Genomic DNA, 25957 nt, shown 5'->3' with positions numbered 1-25957 from the left:
GACACATGGTTTTTCTCGCCGCGCGCTCCTCCCCGCGAGCACTCAGGCAAAGTCTAAAAATGGCGTCCATCATGGAGGGGCCGCTGAGCAAATGGACTAACGTCATGAAGGGGTGGCAGTACCGCTGGTTTGTACTGGACTATAACGCCGGGTTGCTGTCATACTACACTGTAAGTTTTTCTTTCATGGCTACAAGATATGAGAGACGGTTGATCGCTTAGTGGCCCGTTCCACGAACGTTTAATGTAGGGAAGCAAACGAGCACTCGCAGGCCTGTCAGGAGATGGGAATCTGTTTGGGGCGGGGCTTAGCTTGAGTGACCGCGACTCCAGCCAGTCCGGGCTTTGCCGGGAAAGCCGTTAGCCAATGAGCAGTTAGACTCGACGTGTTGTCAGCAGGAAGGCACCTCCCTTGAAAAAATGCTTACAGTAGTACAGTTTGCAAAAATTGAAGGGTGGAGGCGTCCACATGTGACCGCAGTTTTGGATGCGTTAGCTGCAGGATATTAAATGTCTTAACACACATTTATAGCTTTCAGACTTCACCCGGAAAGCTCTATAATGTCCAAACACAAGATAAAGAGCTAAGCTAAGAGCTGCAGTTGCTGTAAGACAGTCATCCAAAGCTAGAGCTCTCAGGTTTGTTAATGTCTACATATTTAGGCCATATAATTTTTTGGCCAGTTATTGTTTATTGGCACTGGGTTAAATAGGTAAAAAATAACTATTCACTCTGATTTTCTGAAAAAACTGTCAACTGTCAAACAGGGATATAAAACAAATGTTATGATATATATATATAATATATATATATATATATATATATATATATATATATATTGGGACACTCCTCCAGATCATTGAATTCTGGTGTTCCGATAACTTCCATGGCCACAGGTGTATAAAATCAAGCACCTTGGCATGCAGACTGCTTCTACCAACATTTGTGAAAGAATGGGTCGCTCTCAGGAGTGTGGTGCTGTGATAGACAGCCACACCTATCACAGGTTTGCTCACTGCTAAATATCCCACGGTCAACTGTTAGTGGTATTATAACAAAGTGGAAACAACAGCAACTCAGCCACAAAGTGGTAGCCCACGTAAAATCACAGAGCGGGCTCAGTGCATGCTGAGGCGCACAGTGCGCAGAAGTCACCAGCTATCTGCAGCCAATAAAATACAGACCTCCAACCTTTGTGTGGCCTTCAGATTAGTTCAAGAACAGTGCGTAGAGAGCTTCATGGAATGGGTTTCCGTGACAGAGCAGCTGCATCCACACTTGCATCACCACGTGCAATGCAAAGCATTGGATGCAGTGGTGTAAAGCACGCCGCCACTGGACTCTAGAGCAGTGGAGATGTGTTCTCTGGAGATGATGAATCACGCTTCTCTGTCTGGCAATCCGATGGAAGAGTCTTGGTTTGGTGGTTGCCAGTAAAACGGCACTTGCCTGACTGCATCGTGTCAAGTGTAAAGTTTGGTGGAGTGGGGATTATGGTGTGGGAACAGTTTGGGGAGGGCCCCTTCCTGTTCAGACATGACTGCGCACCAGTGCACAAAACAAGGTCCATAAAGACATGGATGAGCGAGTTTGGTGTGGAGGTGTCTCAACCAGATAGAACACCTTTGGGATGAATAAGAGCGGAGTCTGCGAGCCAGGCCTTCTCGTCCAACATCAGTGCCTGACCTCACGAATGCACTTCTAGAGGAATGGTCAAAAGTTCCCCTAAACACGCTTCTAAACCTTGTGGAAAACCTTCCCAGAAGAGTTGAAGCTGTTATAATATATATATTAAAAGGCAAATAGTAATGTTAAAAGCTCTGCCTATTTTCTACTGCATGCATGATGCAAAATCCAAATTGTTACATGTATGATCATAGACCCAACAGTTTGTGAACTTCTTAAATCCTCAGCAAAGTGAGACTTGAATGTATTCCATCCCTGTGTTGGTCATTTAGCAAAATTCTCCTTTAACACTCTGTCTTCTTCAGTCCAAGGACAAGATGATGCGTGGCTCTAGAAGAGGCTGTGTGCGACTTCGGGTAAGAAGCTTTCTTTATTGTTAAAGCAGGATTAAGTTATATCTTCTCACTCTTTTATTCATTTTTTTTAATAGTAGATCATTTCGTTGATTAACTCATGTCTGTTCTTGTCCTCGTTTTGCCTATTATTCTTGTTTAGTTATGTTAATTTAACCCTAGCTGCTGTTGTGAATCTGTCATCAGGAAATTATAGTATGGATGTTGAATTACATTTCTGTGTGGTCCTCGCTTAGTATACAATGATGCTAAAACAATAAAGAGCCATCCTCAAGCTGTTGCAGGAATTCTTTAGAAGCTCTTAGTATGCCTCACCAGTTTAAAAGAATGCTGTGAAAACTCTTCACCGGTAGATGGCGCACTCTTCAGTTTAACATGCAGAGGACAGTTATGAAATATGTCAATTTAATACTGGGAAGAATTGTTATAATATAGCTACAAAGTAGAATTAATGTGTGAAATCTAAGGCTGCATGGTATTATGAGTATTTTAGTTGTAGAGAAATAAAGATATAAGATATAGTAAAAGTTATTATCACCAGGTTTAGTGTTCATAATTCCTGTATGCCAAAAGGATGAAGATGGATGAAATTTCTCTGAAAACAGCTTGCAGTTTAATTGCAAATGAAGTGATAGTTAAAGAGTTTTGTGTATTTCCGTTAATGTGAATGTATTGCATAGCTTTAATTGGTGATGTCATAAATAAGAGCGAGCAGTTAACTTAAATCCAAGAGAGACGTTAAAAATGCTTAGGGCGTTGGCTTATTCTTCTCAAGGCCTGTGGTCTGATCTGAGGAGTTATTGCTGTCTTCCTGTCAATAACCGGTAAATGTACTGCCTGGCATGTCTGTATTTAAAGTAAAAGCTTCGATTTTTTTCCTTCATATTTTCTGCATTTTCTTACTCAAAACCATGGCATGTTTTCATACTGCTCTGTTTAATGTTTCATAATGTTAGAAAGGGTTTTAGATTTGTGTATGATAATCTGGTGTGGTAGGACATTAGTTGTGAAAGAGTTAATAGTTGCATGTTTTTCCTCTGGTCCTGTTATACTTACTGAATGTGTTGCAGTTTTTCCCTCACTCTTTCTCTCCGTCCTCCCTTTTCAATTTCCATCTCCTTCCCCTTTCTCTCTTTCTTTTTTTCCTTCCTTTTCCACCTTGTTCCCCTCTCTTTCTCTTTCTCCACCCATTCTCTCCCACCCCTTTCCTTCTCTTTCTCTCTCTCTCTCTCTCTTCTCATGTGCGTGAGGGAGTGGAGCAGAGGAACCGATAGAAAGAGAGAGGGAGCGAATGACGTGTCCCTCAGTCTGAATGGCTTTCGCTGCGTTCCTTTTTTGCAGGGAGCTGTGATTGGAATCGATGACGAGGACGACAGCACTTTCACCATTACCGTGGACCAGAAGACTTTCCATTTTCAGGGTGAGGTCTCCGTTCTCTCGTTCTTCTAGGGCTTTTGTCTCGTCCATCTCCTCTCTCATCTTCTGTTCGTTGGTACCTCCTGCTGTGATGCTTTTAACTAGTGTTTAGAGTGCGTCCATCAGCCGGCTGATCACGTGTGCCCCGTCTGTCTTGCACTCTCTCTCTCTCTGTCTCTTCATACTGCTCATCCCTCCTCTCCTCTTTCCACACTTTTTATTTTTGCTCTTGCTTACTCACTCTCCCCCACATGCTCTTTCTCATTTTGATCTTAAAGAGGATTATGACATCAGTAACCAGAATTCTAATGCAAACACGACCCACTCGCATCAGTTGCATGCACATAATCCATACATGTATTAGGCCTGGTGCATTTGTCTGGCTTATCTCTTGTGACCATTGACGGGACGATCTGCAGATTTCATAGTTTTATGAATTGAGATCAGAGGCACTCGGATTTTTTTCCAGGATCCGTATTGAATATCTACTAGGAATTTCCTTGGAGCTAGAAGAACTCTTCGAGAAACGGAGTAGAACAGAGAGTCTCACCGCAGTGTTACTCAAGGCTGCTGGCTGCTGAGCTCCAGGTTTTTAGCCTCTAGCCTCCACCTTTTCTCACTGGCTCATCTGTCTTCCTCCACCCCCCCGGCATCCGCCCTGCCGGGGGTGCATTCACGCTCCCCATGCCCTCACCCACTGCTATGTTCCGACACTGTATGCTGTGGCTTTTCAGTAAGAAGGGTAAGGTCACGCTCAGCTGGGACTTGTCTGGTTGTGTCTTCTGCCATGACCGTTTATCATTGGGGTTTGTTTAATCCATGCTTTGTTTTTATTTACACGTGGAGTTGGCTGGTTGCATTAATGCTAGTTAGCGTTTTATTCGTTCTCAGAGTTACGGGTTTTGAAAATACGCACTTGGCGGCACTGTGTTGAGTATGTGAAGATTGTGGCTTTTTTATTTATCAGTGATCGTTTTAGACTCATTCCATCCTGCGATAAGTTTTCCTCACATAGACCGAATGAAGATTATTCTTTTTCTCTTTATTAATTTTCACTGTCACCAGTAAAATTCATTACTGACCTGCTTTGGCATTGTGTGTCAGTTGTGCTATGGAATGCAAATCCAAGCCTTTAAAAAAAAAAAAAAAACTACCTGCCGTGCCAGATTTCCTGTTGTGCGTTTGCATGTGTGTATTTCAGTGAGTGTGAGTGTGGAGCTCAGGCTTTAGTTTCAACAATCTTTTCAAACCATCCACCTCTTGAGATCCTCAGGGACTCATCCTATCAGTTCTCATATCTCCATTGCAGCAGCAAGAGCCATTTACCCCACAGCAGAAATGGTTTTGTGCCTCCTGATATCAGTCGACCGGAATCACAGCACAATTTGCTTGTATCTTAGTTATTTTTAGATTTTCAAGGTGCCACATTAGGTTCAGAATGGTGTATTCTTGAGTAAAGATGTTGTTGAAGACATGAGCAAATGAAGATTTTAATGTTGTTGTTATTATTATTCCTACTAGTTTCAGATGGCATGCACAGAGTCGGTTCACAGAGCTGATGATGTATGGTGGGCTGAAGCTAACAGCTATTTTGATAACTGATTAATCTGAAGATTACATTCATTGAAAGGGAATATCCTATTCCTATTTTTTCAGTGTTTTAAGTGGTGTCAGAGGTTCTCCATTACAGTGCAAAGACCTGACCAACATTATACCAAAAATATTTTTTTTAAAAACACTCTTATAAAACAACTACACATTAAATTTAACAAAAGTAACATTAAATAAACAAAAATAGTTTCAAAATACTTTAAAGTATATGCTGTTCTTTTGAACTTTCTATTCATCAAAGTCCTAAATATATGTATCATGGTTTCTACAAAAATACTGTTTTCATACAAAAAGAAATGTTTCTTGAACACCAAATTCAGCATATCAGAATGATTTCAGAAGGTCCATATGACACTGAAGACTGGAATAATTCAGCTTTGCTATTAAAGATGCTGGATTTGTCTGATCTTCTACTGTTTCCTATTGTGTGGTCTCTACAGCCTTTTGCAAATGGCTTTGCTTTTTTTTTTTTTTAAACAGATTACCATTTTGTTGCATGTCGGTCTATTAAAGTTTGGCTTTGCGATGCTAAAACATTGTTCTGATTTTTGCAGTGTTTGTGGTAAGCGCAGGGTGGAGTGATTTGTAAAGTGAGATGTGTTCAGGTTAAACTTAAGCAAAACTCTGCTTTGTTTTTCTTGTTTCAACGTGAAACATCATCAGGATTATAGCAGGCTGCCCACTGAGCTAAAATCAAACAACATGCTGCTAAGATGTTACAGGGTAGAAAGAACAAAACCTTGCTCTAGAAATGCACCTGCTAAATGAAAATATGGTTTAATGAACACTCGCAGGACAGCAAAAGCCATGTGAGCTTGAACTTTCATAGCGGTGAATGTAAGAATAAAGTTAACCTCCCCACTCAGCAAGATTGAGAATGAGGTGAGTTTGACTGATCAAGACGGGTTTATATGGAGAGGTTCGCACAACGACGGCTCAGAGGAACTGTACTTGCTATTTAGAGGACCATCCATAATTTATCATACTCTTCTGTGGCCCAATATCAGTCCAGCCTGAAAGCCCCTTTATTTTCTAAAAGCTTCTACCTGTCTTCCTCTCAGACACTTGACTGCAAAAAAAGCAGTTAAAAGCTTTCATTGTCAGACACTGAGCTCCTACTGGCAATGGATCAACATTTGCATTCATGCTCCAAAGGGGAAAGAAATAACACAGAGGGAGAATAGAAGTGGAACAGTTGCATAGCGGAATAATGAGCTACTGGTGTGTGTTTTTCTTTGTGTCGTCAAACTCTCATGTTTCCACAGGATAGAGTTGGCAGTGGAAAGATGCTGGGAGTCACATGGAAGCTGCAGTGAGTTTAGTAGAGACTGCAGGAGAGCACACTCACACACATGTGCTCTCTTCCAAAACCTGCTGAGCTAAGCAGCATTTTAAAGCTCTTTCCCAATACAAAGATATAAGGCAGTTCACTATATGTTTTCTGGACAGGTGGACACACACCAGGGATGCACAATAAATCTGTACTACATCTAATTATATTTCCCCTATTTTTACATTTAGATGACCATTTCCATCATCTAATAGTCACTTTATAAGTTAATCTTTGAAATAATAAGTTTAACAATAATTTTAAAAGCAAGTCTATTAATATTAGTGTCAATTTTTTTCATACTGTACATTATAATAAAACCCGAGTAATTTTTAAGTTTATTTTAGTGTTGTTATATTGTTATTATTATTATTATTATTATTATTATTATTATTATTATTATTATTGTTGTTTGTAATTAAAAATAGTACTCTAGCATTAAGTTTGGGGTCAGTAGCATTTTTGTTTTTGCTATTATTCAGCCAAGATGCATTAAATCAATCAAGAATTACAGTAAAGGCTTTTACATTGTTTCAAAAGGTTTCTGTTTTGAATAAATGCTGTTCTTTTGAACTTTCTATTCATTTATAGAAAAATGAGCAGCACCATTGTTTTAAACATTGATAATGCAGTTATAAGAAATGAGCATCAAATCAGCATGAAATGATTTCTGAAGGATCATGTGACATTGAAGACTGGAGTAATGGCTGCTGAAAATTCAGCAGAAAACAGTTATTTTAAATTGTAGTAATATTTTCCAATATTAATGTGTATACTTTATTTCTGATCAAATAAATGCAGCCTTGTTGAGCATAATAGACTTCTATCAAAAAGAAACTTTCTTAAAGTCTTACTGACCCCAAACATTTGAATGGTAGTGTAAATAATTTTAATATCAACCATGTATTCACTCTCAGAAAAAAACGTACAAAAGCTGTCACTGGGGCAGAACCTTTTCAAAAGGCACACCTTTGTGCCTAAAAAGTCCATGTTGGTACCTTAAAGATATATATAAGTACCTAAAGTGTACATATTAGTACCTAAAAGGTACAAAAGTGTACCTTTTGAAAAGGTACCACCCCAGTGACAGCTTTTCGCAGAATACTTCAAAGAAACATCAATATTGACCATGACATGTAAATAATTTGTCAGCCAGATTTTATTATCATTGCACACACACACATTCTTTTAACTCCTCCGACTGTTATTCTTTGCTTCACCATCCTTGAACATCTTTTAGTAGCTTAGTGGCAAGTCTGGTGAAAACATTCTGCTGTTTGACGGCAGCTGCTAGTGTAGCAGAGATGTCTTTAACGTTCACTATGTTTAAAAGGATTTGTGTAAATGATGAGACAGTTTGTTTGAGTGCTGAAGTTTCTCTCTTTCTCTTGCATACTGCCGGAGTGTCATTAGAAGGGGACATTGCTTAAGGTGCCCTCATTCCAGACGTCCGCCATTGCTCTCCAGAGACACACTCCACCTTTCTTTCAGTATATAGGGTAGAGATGGAGAGAGGAGCAACTAAACACTGAATTACATTGTGCAAAATAGGTGATGACATAAGTAAGCTCTCATGCATTTGCTCAAAGAACATTCAGTTCAAGTAAATGGCAGTTAAAGTGTCCATTTCTTTGATGATATTCGCATTACATTGTTTATAATTTAATTTATATTATTAAATGTATAATTTATTGCTGTTAATGATAATGATATTTTAAATTTCCTATTCTACTCAAGGTTTTGCTGTTGCTGTAGTCTTTAGGTCAATGTTAATGCCAAATAACGGACAAGTGCAGTGTTTTGTAATCAACTCAACTACCTCACCTAGTGACATCTCATTGGCTAGCGAGTGGAGGTAGCCTGGCATCACGCATCATGTGATCTCTGCTCTGGTCTCAGTAGCGCAGGGAGGGGTCGTGTTTGTTTTGGACGGTGAGTCTCACACGGATCTGGGACTTTGATTTCAAGCATGTTCCATTGATATAGGATGGCTTTGGTGGTCCTGTGCAAACACTAACTCTGCTGTATTTTATAAGCAGGTAAAAGTTGTTTTCTTGAAGATATTAAACCATTTGTATTGTTGATATTTCTGTTTCAGGTGTATAGATTATTAACTGATTCCATGGATGTGTCAATTGTGATTTGCATGTGTCAGATCTTTTTTGTGCTTCTGAAAGCTTTTAGATTTTCTTCTGAGCTTTGAACCTTCATCCATCGAAGCTATATGTTATGTTTGGAGTGCTGTTTCTCATCTGTTCCCTGAGGGAATGGTTCAAATGAATAACTAATGGCTGTTAGTGAGACAGAGAGAATTTTAGGCTAATATATATGTCTATACACTTTGTGGTACCTTTTCAGGCCTACATATAGTATTTTTGAAACTGACTATTTACCTCATAACATGTGATGCTTTATGGATTCCTTTCTTCTGTGGAGCACAAAAAGATATGTTCTGAGGAAGGTTCACGCTGCTCTTTTACGTACAATGAAAGTGGACGGTGAACAGTTGCTCTAGTGGTCCATAAAAGTGATCCGTACAGCTATTGCTCTATATTTTAAGTCTTCTGGTGTCACGTGATAGCTTTGTTTGAAAAACAGACTGAATTTAAGTCATTATTTACTGAAAACCATCTCCTTGACTGTTGTAGGCTTTATAGTTTTATGCTTGATTTATAGATATTTTGTTTTAGCCAGACCATGGCTTTTCTGACATTTCATCCTTCTTTTCTATAAGAAACTCCGCCACAAGTGTTATTCACCATTCGTATTTACACAAGGGCAGAGGCTTTCATTTGTTTGTGTTCCTGTTTAACTTAAACCACAACCCTGTCTTGTCTTCGTGAAACTCGACAACAGAGCTGTAGTTACTGCTGTCACCTTTACAGTTCCACAGCAGGGTCATTCTCCACTCTTCATTTCACATGCTGTGTGTGGTCTGTCTGCTTATTACTAATGGATGTGTTTTTTGGATATTTCCCCCTCAGCCCGTGACGCAGATGAGCGGGAGAAGTGGATTCATGCCTTAGAGGGGACGATTCTTCGCCACACCCTTCAGCAGGTAAGAGCCACTTCAAGGCCACATGTATGATCTTGGAGAGGTGAAAAAAAACAGTAAATTAAATAATAATAATAAAATAAAAGTTGTTGTTGTTGTTCTTATTTTTATTGCAATTAAAAAAAAATGTAATGAGTTTTTAAAAACAAAAAAAAATTAATTTGAACAAATGTGTCCTCCCATTGGCTGTCATTAGGAAAGCATAATGTGTTTTTTAATTAAATTCTGTGAAAGATTTGCTTTTCTAATGATCTGAAAACTACAAAAAAAAGGCCTGAAGAGGAGCTCTGAGTGTGTTGAATGTGCTAGACATGCCCACCTGCTCCGTGCCAATGGAGGAAACCAGGACAGGCTGAGAAAAGCATGCAGCTTTAGTTAGTTTTTTTTTTTTCCATCTTATAAATAATTTTATGAATTTTTCATGCTTACTTCCTTCCTCTCCCTCTGTATTCTTTCCCTCATCCTATCCTCTCAAATATCTATCTGTTTCTGCTGTACTTTAGCTCTGCGGTTGTTTATTTATTTTTTAAACCTGCTGACTGGCAGCTGCGTGTAACAACACGCAGACTGTGCGCAGATGTCCGGTCACATGATCTCCAGCAGCCAATCACAGCTTTGCTTATTCAGCCAGCCCCTCCTGTGCAGCAGATGGCAGATCCAATCACAGCACTGTATTGTGTTTTCTACAGTCTGTAGAGCTTATGCTACTTTTTCTTCTTCTTTTTTTTTCTTTTGAGGAAGTCTACTGTTCCTGGTCAAGAGTGGTTTATAGAACGGCTCTGAATCAGCCGGCAAGCTAATAGGTCTTTGTTCACCTTATTCGCCCCTCCTTTAGAGAAGGAACTTACAGGAAAGGGTGTTTCAACTGATATTGAAAGTGTTTCTATGAGTGTGGGTCAGATTTGTGAAGGCATGTCCTGCAGTGGCAAGAACCGAGTGAGTATCTTTGTTGAAATTTACTGATGCGTTAAATCATGCTGTGTGTGTGTGTGTGAGTGTGGACAGGTAGGGGTGGGTGGGTGGGTGTGTATGTTCACGAAGGTAGGGAAGCATTTGCGGGTGCAAATAGGGCATGGGTCATACGTGCGTAGTTACTTTTCTACTAACTTGTGATTTGCAATCTCAGCCACATCATGTGTGAAGGGTCTGTGCTGACATAATAGAGCACATGACTTTAAGTCAGACTTGTGTGTTTGCTTTTCAAATGTCTCACTGGCGTGTTTCTTGCCTAAAAAGGCACAACGATAGCCTATACACCCCAGGTGGCTTAGTTGATTCACACTGAAATTCTCTGCAGTTGTGCTGGATGTTCAGATTTTCTGCTATGAGTCAGACTAAAAGAGTGAGTCAATGGGAACAGCTTCCTGTCTGTACAGTCTGTATGTTCAGGTGTGTGTTAACAGCTACCATGTAGCTCTCAGCATGCCATGGCTTTCCTCTGCCAGGCACAGGATAAAATAACTGTGATGCTCTCTTGTGGTCGCAAATGCTTGTCAAGAGGTATTTTAGCAATTTGTTCATGCTAAAATAGTAGATCTCGGGGCTGCTGGGAGGTGAGATGTTTATGGTGCCTGTAGGATATGACCAAGCATACTTAATAGAGAATTGTGGGTCAGTTCCCAGGGAATATGCATTTCAATAAAAGAGTATGCCAAATATATTAACATATAGTAGTTAAATCACACATCTGTTTATCCCTTAACCAGAAATTAACCATTGTCGGAAATACAAGTTACCTGTGATGATTTCTTGAGATTGTGAGGCTTACTCATTTAGGTTCATTAATATAAGTGCAAATTGTCATGCTCAAAATTAGTGTTACGCTATCCTCTGAGGTTATTTGTGCTTTTTTGTTCCACACAAAACGAATGAAGAATAGTTACAATACTGTTTGTAATATTCACTATTCATGGAAAAAAAATGTTAAAAATAAAATGTTAAAAAATTGTTAAAAAAAATTGTTTAAAACTTTATAAAAGTTATCTGTTCTCATATTTATTTTGTGTATAATAGGATCAGGAGTTTTTTTTTTTTGTTATGTTTTTCATATTGTGATTTTTGGTGAATTGTACTGAATCCACCATAATCATCATATGTTAATGAACATTTAAATATAAAATACCGAATGTAAACAAGCTAGAATATCAACCTTGTTAGTTTACATCAGCAGTCCGTAGGCAGGTGTACATACAAGCGTCACATAGGAAACAAAATACCCCAAATAAAAAACATGACTTAAATTGGTTACACGACTGATTTGTCATGAGTCATTTTTTTAATTAATTTAATTTTTGAAAGTATGATAAGTGGAAGACTGCGGCAGACTATTCCAATATTGAATCCCTATAATAATATGCTATTGTATCCACTACTGTTGCTCCGGCATGACCATAGTTGACCTGAAAGATAAAACTGACCTGTCTGATATAATGGCTCTTGTGGCAATGCTTAAAGTGTGAAGTACTTTTGCAAATTGTGTTATGAGTTGTCAAAACGTTTCAGGCTTTCATTCCAGCTGTTAATAAATCCTGCCTTCATTGTTTAGGGAGTTCATTTTGGCAAGACAGAGTGCTTTATAAAAGCCCTCCTATACTTCTTACATGACAGAAGTACAAATAACCTGTAGATTAGCATCAGGCCATGCCTTCAGAGTGGAATTTGATCTTAAGTTTATTTTAAAAGCAGCAAAACTCATTAAATCTTTTATTGTGTGTCTACATACATGTGTATGCAGTCAACTCAGTGAATCACGTGCATACTGATATTCCACTTAACCTTTGATTCCTGAGCGGATTTGCTCTGCTCCTGCAGACTTTGACCTATTTTTATAATGTTTACCGTTTTGACCTAAAGTCAGCTGCCCATGGCTTTTCTTCATTTTCCCATACAACTCAGTTTGGCCAATCTCCACCGTGAGGTCTTTCATGAAGGCCGACAAGACCCAAAGCTCACGACAGTGACCCCCAGACCAGGGAGTACCTCTCTTTTATAGGCTACTGCCAACATTGCCTGTGCTATCAAAACTTCACTCCTCAAAGCCACCTGGGCTAGCTGCTATTAGCTTTAGGCTAGTCTGACAGTTTAACTGAAGAGGTCTCGAATAGCTTAAGGTTGTGGTTATGCTATTAATAGAAGAAGGAATTCTGGTTTGCCTTTCTAATAAGGTTGCCAGACTTCTTCCGTGTTACAGTAATAATATTTAAATGTTTTGTTGTAGTTATAAGGAAGCTTTTTTAAGGTTTTAATCTGAATTCGCTTGTGTATTTCTCAGAACTTAACATTTAAGTTCATTAAAGTTCAGGTCTGCATATCAGTCATGACAAGTCTATTGATCATCTTAAACAACCTAGATATTTTTGTTTCTCTTTTTTCAACCTTAAATTTCTTGAATCAGTTACACAGAAAGGATCAGAAATATTATTGTACGAGATAATGATCAGCTGACCTCATGTCCTTAAAACTCACAGTATTTGTTGCGGTGTTTGATGTGCATCAGATGACTTTGCTTTCTAGATTTCTAGTATCAATAACTATCAATAAACAGTCTCGGCCTGTAGCCTTTATTCTGCAGTTCAGTTTCAGTCCCTCTTATGGTCTGATCTCTGTTTATGCCTGTTGTCTAATTGTGTAATTCAGTTAATGCTGTTAGAGAGAAATGTGAAGAAGCAGGGAGCAGTTGTGCTCTGTTCCTCTCGAAAGCAGAACGTGACTGAGCTTAGGACACCATGGAAGCTTTTATACACTGGAGAAGGACTGAAACCGATCCCTCTTACTTTCACTTGCAGGAGGCAGAAACAGCATTCGTTCCCAGCGTTCAAGACTTCGACAAGAAGCTAGCTGAAGCTGATGCGTATTTGCAGATTTTGATCGACCAGTTGAAAGTAAGGCTTTTTTTTATATCGTAAGACCCAAAAGTGCCTTGCATTTTGAGTTGACATCATTTTTTACATAGATCGCTGTCTAATTCCTGTTCTTGTTGCATCTTCTAGCTCTTCGATGAAAAGATTAAAGACTGCAAGGAAGATGAGTCACGCAGAGTAAGACATGATCGTTTTATTTGTGTCATTAGAGATGCATCGTCTATCAGAGTCTTTTACCGAGAGTCACACTTTAAGCCTATTTTAGGGGATGAAACTCATGAGACTGTCATTTGGTCTCAGGCTTTCATTTCTGCTTTTTTTAGGTTTTGTAAAGGTGCATCTTTGTTTTTATTTTAAGGTCATTTCACAATTCTAACTGAAACTGTCCCTTTTCTTGTTCTTTATTGTCCCATTGACAGAAAACCGAGAACCTGAAGGACACGACTTGTGTAAGGGCATCTGCACCTTCACCCTCTTAATGCATTTTGGATTTAAATTTGGTTGTGGAATTCATTTTCCTTTCTTGTTTTAAATTTTTTAGAGTATGGTAGAGTCCATCAAACACTGTATCGTACTTCTACAGATTGCCAAGGTAAGATTAAGATGTCTCATAAGCTTAGAATGTTTATGCACCTGTGTTTTGTCTGCCTACTGTGTTAATATTTAGGTGTCTTGTGCAACCCAACCTGTAATTTTCCATAACCCTGTTAATGTTTATTTTGGCTGGCTTATGAACATTCCAACAGGTCCCATATTAATGGTTTGGAGAGGTGATTCTCCTACACTAAGGCCATGTTCACACAGCAGCAGAATACGATTGTCAGACTTGTTTTACAGTGCTAAGTATGGTTATGCTCACATTGACCTAAAAATTTGACCTTGGTTGTATCAAATTAATTACAATGAATTATTTAACTCCTTTAAATTTGACTATGAATGGAGACCTGTAAGTAAATACAGTTGACAATCACAAACACTGACTGTGTGAACATAGCCTGAGAGAATGAACATTGTTATTGCTTCAAATTAAAGCAGAGACCATTTGCATCTTTTGTTACCTTCTCCCAACAGTGGAGTTGCCTTATTTTTCAATTTGTGTTTTCTTTTCCAAAATTTGAAGGATCAAAGTAACGAACAGCAACACGCAAACGGACTGATAGTAAGTTTTGACATTCCTTAGCAATGAACTAGTCTAAATCAAACAGTGCTACTGTTCTCTCTTCCACTGAAATCACATTTTTAAAACTGAACTGAGATGTGCATGACCTTGATCGGAGGGCTCTGCCCACCACGTCTACATCTCTCTTTTTTTTCTGCTTTCATTCTCTTACACTTCCTGTCGGGTAATTCTGGACCTGTCCTTTCCTGTGGTCATGATTTGCAACAAATTTAAACCTCAATACTTCTTTCCATCATTATGATTGAACCTAACTGCTTAAACCTTGCAAACATAAGACACGCATATGTGCACGCAGAATAATCATTTATTTTCCATTGACATACATGCTATTGAACCATGTAGGACAAATGAATACGGATCTATTACGACCTACCCGGAGGCTCTCATTGGGTCAATAACCATCAAGGCTGGTGCTGAAGTGACGTAATCCACAACTACATTTAATGCTCCTCGCAGACCAGTTTAGTTTGAGTTGAAAATCTAAAATATGTATATAATGTTTTATGTGCATTACAGCATATTTTTGAAAATGAAACTTTAAAAATGCAAACGGTATTTAAGGACTTTAACCAAATGTGGTATTCTTCTGTTTTTGGACTCTTGAGTTTATTCCTTCTGAATCTGTGATTACCTGAGTGTCTCTGCCTCTTGATTTAATCTCATTCTAGTATTTATGTATTCACTGCAGGGCTCGAATTGCTCCAATTGGCTTTTAATTAAGAGCAGCGGCCTCTGTTGTGGTACAACGAAACTGATTATTCAGGACAACAATCTTTTAAAATTCCTTTTGCAGAAAAGACCCTCCAAACTCATTTCACTCACTCCCTTGCATGCCTTTTTTCACCCTTGTATTTTTTCAGGTGAAGTAACCTTACCGCTGTGCCCTGTGATGTCAGTGTTTCAATGCTGGATAGAGATTATTTATCATTCTGCCTTGGCTATTTAGTGTATGATAAGCAGGATTTTGGGATGATCTTGTTTACGTGGGTGTAGAGCTTAATAGCCTTGTGTCTGAGTCTGTGCCGACTGACAGATGCTCGGTGTTTAGTTACCATAAGGCAGAGATTGACTCATAGTGATTATTGTATATTGTGACGATTCATTGTGACGGACACGGGCCACAGCTGTGAGGTTGCTCATTTGGACACAGTTTATTATAAAGCACTGAATCGGATTCAGTGATTTACTTCAGATATTTCTCTTGATTATCAAAACGTCACTGACTAGTTCTGTGTCTCTATGTGGAAAGAATGTGGATGCATAAAATGAACTGATGAAATGGTAATGCATGTAACTTGCATAATATGACATCTTATAACGACATCAATTTATTGCAGCCTTACTGAAAAAAAAAAAAAAAAAAAAAAAAACCCTTACTGACCCCAGACATTTGAATAGTAGTGAAAATGGTGTTATTAATATCATGATTTCATGTCTTTAAATAACAATGTTTTTACTATTTCATGAAGGAAATCAGAGCATTGAAGAGTCAACTGGAGATTTTCTTTTTTTTTCCAATAAATATATTTTGTATGTCTGAATATATCACTTAATATCATGGATATTTGAATTCTTTCAGCACCTTAAAGGGATAGTTTAAGGTCAATCTTGTGTTGTTCAAAATCAGTATTTCTTCTGTGGAAGTGTCCTGGCCACTCTGAAATGAAAGTTCATTATACTTCTAAGGAGCGTCCGTCTTTTGTTTTCCATTAAAAAAAAGAAAAGTCATTTATATTTAGAACTATATTAGGGTAAGTAAATGATGCCAGAATTGTCATATTTGGGTGAACTATCCCTTTACACAGTTCTAGTAACTGAATATCACAAGTCCTTGTTTCCCCTGAGGATTTCTGTGATGATTGGGTTGGGCATTGAAACTGAAAACTCCTATGAGAGGGTGTATTTATAATGTGTTTTCCTGTGAGAGCTGTGTTTTGCATCGTGTCTGTTGTTCTCTGCAGAGCACCATAAACCCAGTGGATGGGGTATTCCAGCCTGCCCCTCTCAACACCTCTGTAGTCAGTGCCATGCCAACGCAGACCACTCTACCCACAGGTGAGCTGTCTTTTTCTCTGTCTCTTTCTCAATTTCATTCCTTAATATTGTTGTGTGTATATATCAAAGGCTTCTTGGCATTGTAGTCTATTGATTTGAAAACTCTGAGATTAGATTTGGTTTGCAAATTTTGTGTGCACTTATAAAGCCCAAGGGCATATGAAGGGTGTGTGTTCATCCGTAGATGGAGCTCAGGTGTGCAAAACAGAACAGAGGCCTTCTTCATTACCCGTGGGCCCTGTTGTCACGGTGATGGGCAGCCTTCAGACCCCCACTCCCAACAGCACAGGTATGAACCAACAATCATATATAGTGTGTGTATGTTATGCGTTTATATTTATTATATATAGGCAGATGCTTATATACTGATCACCAAATTACCATTAGACTTAATCTTAGAATGAAGCTATTTTTGTAAGAAAGCACTTTATTTAGGATGAAGCTAATCTTACTACTCCTTCCAATGTGAGAAGAAGCAGTATTCCCGTAGTATTCCGCTGCAGTGGGGATGCAGGCAGAGCTGTTCTCTCCGCAGTCTGTCTGTTCTCCCCTGACTGTCATTAGTGCTGGATACAGGGGCTCAGAGAGTCCAGCTTCTGCTGAGGCAGTGCAGGAAGAGCTGAGCTCAGCAAAAACACAGCTGATCGGTAGCACTCTGGACAGCAGTGCAGGAAACTACGCATAAAACACAGTCAGGAGTTCAAAAGTGCAGACTGTGAATCAGGGTTTCCATTTATATTCATGCCGAAAGTGCTTGCATTGTAGGCAGGGCTGATTTCATTAGACATCTTTGAGCATTTGAACAGTCTTTGTCTTATCAACACAACCAAACATTTAATTTATTAGGCTAACAGCATCACAGTAATATGCATGCTTTATCTTGCTAGCCATTTTCTGTTTTGTTGCTACATTCCTGAACTACATACAATTGTGTAATAATTACTAGCATTTTGAAAGAGGTTTTAAAGATGTTTTTATAGATGTTAATGTCCTCAATTACTCTAATAATAAAATAAAAATAAATAAAAATAATAAAATAGAAAACCTAAACATATGTGCTTTTTCATTACATTTTAAATAATTTTAAAAAATACATTTTTTTTTTTTAATATTGTTTATTGTTATATATTTTATATAGTAGTGCATAAATAGTAAAATACTAGATTTTTGAAGATGTTTAGATATAGATACTCTAATAATAAATGAAAATGATCAAATGGAATGAGTCTAATAAAACAAGCTTTTTTATTTTATTACATTTTAAATTAGAACGTGTGATTTACATTTTTCATTAATATGAATGAAATTAATAAAATGCTTGTATTTTAACATTATTTAATGCTAAAATACTATAATTTTTTTTTACGATTTTTTTATATTATGTTAATATCCTTAATTACTCCTAAAATACAAAAAAAATATATCTAATAAAGCATGCTTTTTATTTTATTACATTAGTTAAAAAGTATGAAATAATTACATTCAATTTCAGTAATACTAAGTAGTGCATAAATAATACCTAATTAATGTAAAATATAACCTGATGTTTTTGTTGGTGTCATAATTGAAATGAACCAGTGAAGAGTGATGTCAGGGGTAAATATTAAACAATCAGTTTTTAAAATCTGTTGCTTTGTTGGTCCAACGATTATTCTGAAATACACTTTTTGTGTTTGTGTGTGTTTAGGACTGTGAATGTGATTTGTACAAGGTGTCTGGCATATTTGCAGTTTTTAAAAACAGAGCTTTTGCTTGTGAAATCAGCTATGGATGTATTGTATTACTAAGCATGATCTTATCAGCCATGCTATTTATTCGAAGCCCACATGCCAGCCTCTTATGCAAAAGCACAAAACCTCAACCCATATCTGAACTACACTGATTGCCGGCCATGGTATTGCTTAAATGAGTGCGGTTAGTCGTAGTTCATCAGCACACTTACATTTATTCTCACATTTATTAGTTTAATTTTCTTCCTGTGGTTTTAGGGAGTGGTCCTTCAGCTCCCAGCAGCAGCGTGACTTCGCCCAGTCACATGAACGTACCACCCCACACTGTCCCTGACTTCTCCTATTCCAGCAGTGAAGATGAGTTTTACGATGCTGATGAGTTTTATCAGAGCAGCACCTCACCAAAACACTGCATAGAGTGAGTTAACCACACACCACACCGAAACACATAATAGTGTAAGTAATGTACAGAAACACACATACACACATAAAAACTTCTATATAATTAAAACTCACTGAAGTACTGCTGCACAAGTCAATTATAGTAGCACCTGCCCACATGCACATTAAGTAACACTGCATTATGTGAAAACAGTGCTGCTTAGAGATAAACACACTCCCACGCGCTATTTACTGCAAACAAAAAGACACACACACTGACCTAATTAAAACAGCGCATGGACTCACTCACACACACAAACATAATTTATTCTGGAATAAGCTGACATGATATTCTTGTGTTTCTGCAGTCCGAAGAGATCTGCTGCTGTGAACAGTGACGATAGCACAGCCCTAAAACGGCCAGACACCAATGAATCAATCAACTCCTCCATGTCGAACGGCACCACTGATGCAGGTACACAGAACACACACACATACATGCGCACGTTCCTCACGCTTAAGTTTCCTAAAATGAATCGGAGCAAATATATATATTTTTTTATATATATTTAGATTTTAACACACTTTTAACACTTAACACCAGCACCATGCAAAAACTCACAATATGTATAGTATAATTAAGATGAATAATAATAAATATTTTTATATTATTTAAATATTTATTAAGAATAATTAAGATTTTTCAGCTTTTTTCTTTTTAAGAAGTTTCTAATGTTCACCAAAGTTGCATTTATTTAAATACACTAAATACAATATTGTGAATTATTATTACAATTTAACAACTGTAACTGCTGTACATTTTTTTTTTTTTTTTTTTTTTTTTTTTTTTTTTTTTTTTTTTAGATCAGTTTGACAGTCATGATGAGAAAGATGATAATGACGAAGGTGAATCTGTGGAAGAACACAAAAGTGTCATCATGCATCTGCTGTCTCAAGTGCGACTGGGCATGGATCTCACCAAGGTTAACACAAACAACCTTCTCTTTTTCACATTCCCATCTCTTTTTTTTATCATTTCTACCTTTTAATCCATCTTTGTCATTCTCAGGTTGTCTTGCCGACATTTATCTTAGAGCGGAGGTCGTTGCTGGAAATGTATGCAGATTTCTTTGCACACCCGGATTTGTTCGTAAGGTAGCGCTCGTCCTGTCTTGTCTATAGATCTCATACCATATGGACTTATCATTCTGATTACAGCAGCACTGTAATAACTGATGAATTTAGATGTAGCAATGCTTCTAACTTGACTACATTTCTGAATAGCCAGACAGCAGCTGAGCTGTTTCCAATGTACTGTTCTAGTAATTAACCGTTGACAGAATATTACATTGCTGTTTTATTATATATCTCACACAGCTTTGCAACCAAATGAGCTGAGGAGATAATCAAACATGCTCTGCTAGAATATCTTTGCTCTCTGAAATAGGAGTGTGATTCATTCTAAGTTGATTTGTTCAAACAGTGCATTTTAATAAACTTGTGATTGGCACATTTTGCAGTATTGCGGAGCAGCAGGATCCAAGGGACCGCATGGTGCAGGTGGTAAAGTGGTACCTCTCAGCCTTTCACGCTGGTCGGAAAGGATCTGTGGCCAAGAAGCCCTACAACCCCATTCTGGGTGAGGTGTTCTTCTGTCACTGGGACCTGCCTGAATCAGAGGACCCTGCTTCTTCTGTGAGTGTGGGTTTGAAGGTCTAAAAAGCTGAAGTTTGCAGAATCTTCTACAACTGATTTTATTTGTTGCCACTCCATGTATTAACATTTTTCTTCTCCCTCGCTCACTGCCTGTCTTTCTAGGAGTCTGTATCAGATGGGCCATTGCCGTGGAGTAGCAAAAACAGTGTGTCATTTGTGGCAGAGCAGGTTTCTCACCACCCTCCTAGTAAGTGTTCAACTAACTAATTAATAACTTTATCCCTGAGTATGCCTAACTAAATAAATTTATCATAACCACCAGTAGAAGAAAATAGATCCAATTTACAAGTGTAAGACTTGAAGAACCTCAGTAACTCAAACCCCTTTCTCACCTATCCTTTTCATCCACTTCCATCCTTTCTTTCACTCAGCTCACTCAGAATAGTCAATAACATAATATAATATTCACAGTCATTTTTAGCATCATTTGAATTCTCTCAGGGCGACTGGTACAGTTTTCTCAATCTTACAAGAAGTAGACTAAAAGGTAATACAGATCCTAAGAGTTTAGAAATATGTGTTTGCTGTAGAGGGTGTGCCATTTCCCAGTGTCTTTCATGCAAATTACCATCTGTCCCCAAACGGTGTAACTTTCCACGTGTAGGACTTGATCAATGCACATTCCAATTGTTAGATCCTGTCTCCATTTGGGGGATGTTTGTCTTGGTCTGAGTACTTAAGAAAATGTTGTTGAGATGGAGCATAGGGCACACCAACTGGATCTTTAGTGATCCGGCTAACACTTGGTATTAGTTCAATTGTACTTAGACTGTAAGGGCTAAAAGGAAATTTCCATTTAGGTCAACTAGATGTTGTCTGACCAACCTAAATAGGGTGAGCCTAACCTCTTGTTTACTGTAATGTAACTCTAGCTAAGTGTACATGTCAAGCCAAAGATACTATCAGAGAAAGTAATGTTGGTCAGCTTGTATCTTAGTAGTGGTCGTGACCTCTGATTAGAGATAATGTTGCTTTATTCAAGTGTGTAAAGATCTATAGGGACTTAACAAAAGTACTTTTAGAATGAGCAAGCATGGGGCAGCCATCTAAAGTATTAGTCAGTTACCTCTGTCTAATAACCATGGTCCACTAACAACATGAGCGACATGAAAATCTGTATGAATGAGCACAATAAGAGTTAACTAGAATAATCAAGTGTCAGAATAATATTTAGAAATTGACAACAAATTTGCATTTTATATAATAAAATGGAGTCAGATTAGAATTTAATTTAAATTAAATTACTTTGCGCACCGAAAAGACCGAGCACGCAGAAACCCTTCAGACACCATTGGATTCCTTCTTTGGGCCAATTGGGTGGACCTTACACAAGTTACCAGAAATGACCTCATCCTTAATCTGTTGCTGGTCCTGAAAAGTAAAATAATTATTTGTTTAATTAGTCATTTATTTATTAAACTTGTTTAAAATAAACAGTCAAAAGTCAAATCATTCCAGTTGTTTAATTAGTGATTTTATTTATTAAACTCTTTGATAATGTTAATGCATTAATCTGTTGAGATTTTGGGGTAAATTTACATTTTTCTACCACCTTTGTCTTTTTGCAGTATCTGCGTTTTATGCTGAGTGTTTCAGTAAAAAAATCCAGTTCAACGCCCACATCTGGACGAAATCGAAGTTCCTTGGAATGTCTATTGGTGTCCATAATATTGGTCAAGGTAGTCAAGGACGTTGTTAAGTGGTGATTAATACACATTAGTGCCATTGCAGTGCTTAATTAATTGTCCTCTCCTGTCTGCCGTAGGTTGTGTGTCTTGTCTTGAATATGATGAGCACTATATTCTTACATTTCCCAATGGCTACGGGAGGTAAGCATTGTTCTGTTTGATCACTTTATCACACTGATGTGTTTTAGATTTTTCGATTTCTAGAGGGGGAAGTGGACAGAGCATCTCATCCATCCCACTGTGCTCCAACAGGTCAATCCTCACTGTTCCATGGGTTGAGCTGGGTGGAGAGTGCAATATTTCCTGCTCCAAATCTGGCTACAGTGCCAATATAGTTTTCCACACCAAACCGTTCTATGGAGGAAAGACGCACAGGATAACTGCTGAGATATTGTAAGTCAAAGTGATACTGTCCATGAGTTTGCTTTTAAAGTAGCACTCGAGTCAAAAGATTTTAAGTGAATAAATGTCACTTCCTTAATCCATGAGGTGAGTTTTCTTTCATTATGACACTACATTCATGCAAAGAAATGTATATGCAGTGTGTTAAGATTACTGTCACATGAGAGTATGTAATAAAATCCTCATGATATTTTTTTTTTTAGTGCTCCCAATGATAAGAAGTCATTTTGCTCTATAGAGGGAGAGTGGAATGGTGTGATGTATGCAAAATGGGCTACGGGGGTAAGTTTGATCACTAGAAAACAAGAAAAGAAAGTCCATTCAAGAATAAAATTGAAGTAACATTTCTTTTCCTCTCAGGAAAATGCACTATTTGTTGACACAAAGAAAACTGCCATTGTTAAGAAGAAGGTGCGGAAATTGGAGGACCAGTTGGAGTATGAATCCAGAAGGTGTGTAGGTCTGAGTTTTCGGACAAGTTTTTTTTTCTTTCTCTCTCTCTGCTTTCTAAATGTTGGTTCCTTCATACAGCCTCTGAAACAGGTTTGCCGTAATGTGAAACATCTCCAAAGTCCATTTTCTCTCAAGCTACAGTGCAGATTCAAACACTTTTTAATCTTGGGCTTGCCTTCTTGACAAGTCATGGGAAACCAGCCTTAAAAACCCATTTGAATTTTGTGTAGTTACGAATGTTTAATCCCTCAGGTCCTTAAATCTTATTTGTTTTACTGAACGAGTCTTATTTTCCTACTCGGTCTGGGAGGGTTTTTAAAGTGATTTGGATAGTCCACATTGAAAATCTGCAGTTGAAATTTCCATTAAATCTGGGTATAAACAAAGTTTATAACAGTTTAAGGATTTCGCTATATTTTTTATTATTATTACATTTTGTATAATTAAAAAAATCATTTCAGGTTTTGTTCTACTTCTAGATCCCAAATCAGATTCATACATTTGTGTCATTGTGAACTTCTGACTCTCATTGGATCATGCAGCTTGAGTGTTGTTGCTATCAAAGCAGCAGATGAATAAAACAAAGACATTTTCTAATTAATCTTCAACTTAATACTCAAATAGTTATGCTGATAATATAATTTGCAATTGGAGAATGCAAAATACAAGCATTTTGACTAGTGGACTTTTGGAACACACAGTATTTAATTCCCAGTTCAGTTTTGTTTGCACCTGACTTCTTTGCTGATCTTCGAAATGCTTGGTTATTTTATTTTCTCTGGAGACCTGCTGAAGTGATGTTTTTTTTCTGCTTGGGTACCTTTGTGAGATGATCTGATGCAGACTGCTGTTATTTCTCTGTCTGGCTGTCAGTTTGTGGAAGGACGTGACAACGAACCTGAAACTGAAGGACATTGATGCTGCGACGGAAGCCAAACACAGGCTGGAGGAGAAACAGAGGGCAGAGGCCAGAGAAAGGAAGGAGAAGGAAATGCAATGGGAGACGAGAGTGAGTGTGCTTAAGTACACGCAAATGTGCTGTGAGAAATAATGAGACTGAAATATGACTCTGATAAATGCTCCTTAATTGGTTCCTGTTGCTTTTAAGCAGCATGTTCTTCCACTGAACGTTACCCATGATGCACATAGCTGGATGTTTAAAGAGCCCAACAGTGCCTGACAGTTTTTCAAATTCATTTTCTCCAAATATGCTTCAGCTTTTACCCAAACCAACCAACTCGTGCTGAATTTAGCAATCAGACAGACCTATTGTTTTAGCAGGAGCTATTGTGCTGAAATGTTCTCTGGAGATATAAGAACATGCATTAATTGAATATAAAACACCTTTGACCGAGCATCTTGATTCACTTGAATGGTTCTGCCTTTGTTTCCCTGCAGCTGTTTCATGAGGACGGTGAATGCTGGGTCTACGACAAGCCCCTCCTGAAGCGACTAGCATCGCAACGACACTGAGGCCGCTTCCAAAACCACAGAGTCTAGAAAACAGAACTCTCTCGCAAACCACTTTTTTCTTATTCAGCCTTGGAATGACTAACGAATGAACCCTAACAGCTTTGCATTTTCGAAGTTTGAAAGAATGACAAGAAGAAAACCAACTTAATCTATACAAATGGAGAAAAAAAAACTCTAGTGCTCACTAGTTCAAGACTTCCACCTCTCTATCACCCTTTGAGGAAGAAAAAAACACCAGGAACACACAGAAGACGTGATCAGAAGCCCTTTAGCATCACAAAACAAACAAGCGGCAAAAGAAGAACGATCCCAGCGGATGTGTCTCTCTCTCCCACTCCTGAAGGGTTGAGGTGTTTTTATCGAACAAACTCTGAAAACTACAGCGTTCTGTATCTCAGGGAAGTAGTGGACTGGGGATTGAAGGCTGTATCTTAATGTTCGAAAAGCCTTAACGTTGGAACCACAAAGTAAACAAAATGAGAACTTGGTTCACATACTGCTAGCTACAGCTGTTTATATATATATATATATATATATATATTTATATATATATATAGAAGATATGATATATTCTTGTTTTCCATTTATCTTCTTTCTCTAGGGCAATAGTAACTGTTTTGAATATACATACATGACGGCAACCATTCCTTTTATGTTCCATTCCATCATCATGAGTCTTTTAAGAGGATGCAGTTTCATGTTCCAAAAGCCACAATGAGCAAAACTGACTATTTACATGACAGGGTTGAAATTTGAGACAACTTTGCCATGGTTGTATTCCATTCCAAATATGTGTTTTGTTTTTTGGGAATGATTTGATATGCTCTAGAGCCTCGGGCAGGCTGTTTTTTTTTTTTTTTTTTTTTTTTTATAGATTGCTGCTTGAGTGTCCACATAATTTATCAACTCAGTACAAAGTTGGACTGTCCAGTAGGAAATGGTAAAGGTGCACAATAAAACCATTTGACAAATCTGTTCTTGCTGTGGTCAAGCAACGTTATCACAAATTGCCCTGCAATCTCTCTTTCTGTGAAATGTCACATTTTAATCCAAATAAATATATACATTTCATATAGTCATGTATCGGAAAGATTTGATTCACTTCTTGAAGGTAAAGTCTGTGGATGCATGGAGTCACTCAGGTCAGTGTTTTCTCCTGGAATGACGTCTATACATTGTGTAACATTATCAAGCAAAATCAAATTGTATTATACTTATTTTTTTCTGAGATGCCGTTACAGCGAAACATTATTACTGCTACAGCTTTAAAAAGCCACTTGCTCTTCATATTCTGTAGTGAATTGGAGGCCTTATGCAGTAAAGTTCACTTTCGCTTCAATTTGCTTTCCAGAAGCAATCCCCAAAAAACTTTTTTTTTGCCTGACAACAGTTGATTGTACCAGATTTCCATGTATTAAAGTATAATATTAAATCTCAGTGAGACCAATTTGTGTGAGAAGGTTGAATCAATTTCTTGTTCCAGACATCCAGAGTTGAATGATGCTGTAGGTGTTCACTTCATTTGAACTACAGGGATTTGTTGCATTTTGATCTCCAAAGTAATGGGA

At 37.9% G+C, this 25957-nt stretch overlaps 1 protein-coding gene across 4 annotated transcripts; it reads left to right on the top strand.

Moving 5' to 3' along the window:
• LOC109107480 (oxysterol-binding protein-related protein 9-like) lies at positions 1-25836 on the top strand. 4 transcript variants are annotated; one of them, XM_042761927.1, is made up of 24 exons: positions 3-170; positions 1992-2042; positions 3381-3459; positions 9381-9454; positions 13237-13332; positions 13441-13488; positions 13731-13760; positions 13853-13903; positions 14432-14470; positions 16453-16546; positions 16731-16835; positions 18535-18694; positions 19026-19132; positions 19522-19640; positions 19727-19812; positions 20178-20352; positions 20476-20560; positions 21942-22052; positions 22139-22202; positions 22314-22454; positions 22667-22745; positions 22824-22915; positions 23790-23925; positions 24315-25836. In XM_042761927.1, the coding sequence occupies exons 1-24, from the start codon at positions 6-8 to the stop codon at positions 24387-24389; spliced, it is 2262 nt and encodes a 753-aa protein (XP_042617861.1). In that variant the 5' UTR covers positions 3-5; the 3' UTR covers positions 24390-25836. The 4 variants fall into 4 exon arrangements, with proteins under 4 accessions (XP_042617862.1, XP_042617861.1, XP_042617864.1 ...); XM_042761928.1 differs by lacking the exon at positions 14432-14470 and having other exon boundaries at positions 1-170; XM_042761930.1 differs by lacking the exons at positions 3-170; positions 1992-2042; positions 3381-3459 and adding an exon at positions 8351-8435.
• Positions 25837-25957: the final 121 nt, after the last annotated feature.

This window comes from Cyprinus carpio, chromosome A8 (assembly GCF_018340385.1).
Source record: "Cyprinus carpio isolate SPL01 chromosome A8, ASM1834038v1, whole genome shotgun sequence".
Taxonomy (NCBI): domain Eukaryota; kingdom Metazoa; phylum Chordata; class Actinopteri; order Cypriniformes; family Cyprinidae; genus Cyprinus; species Cyprinus carpio.
This window is presented reverse-complemented; position numbering and strand designations above follow the sequence as displayed.

What these genes read in the sequence shown, in the direction of transcription:
- LOC109107480 (XM_042761927.1), top strand. Translation starts at nt 6, where the DNA reads ATGGTTTTTCTCGCCGCGCGCTCCTCCCCGCGAGCACTCAGGCAAAGT. An exon ending in TTTTGATCGACCAGTTGAAA is followed by an intron (nt 13,333 to 13,440) that starts GTAAGGCTTTTT and finishes TGCATCTTCTAG; the next exon opens with CTCTTCGATGAAAAGATTAA. An exon ending in TTGGAGTATGAATCCAGAAG is followed by an intron (nt 22,916 to 23,789) that starts GTGTGTAGGTCT and finishes TCTGGCTGTCAG; the next exon opens with TTTGTGGAAGGACGTGACAA.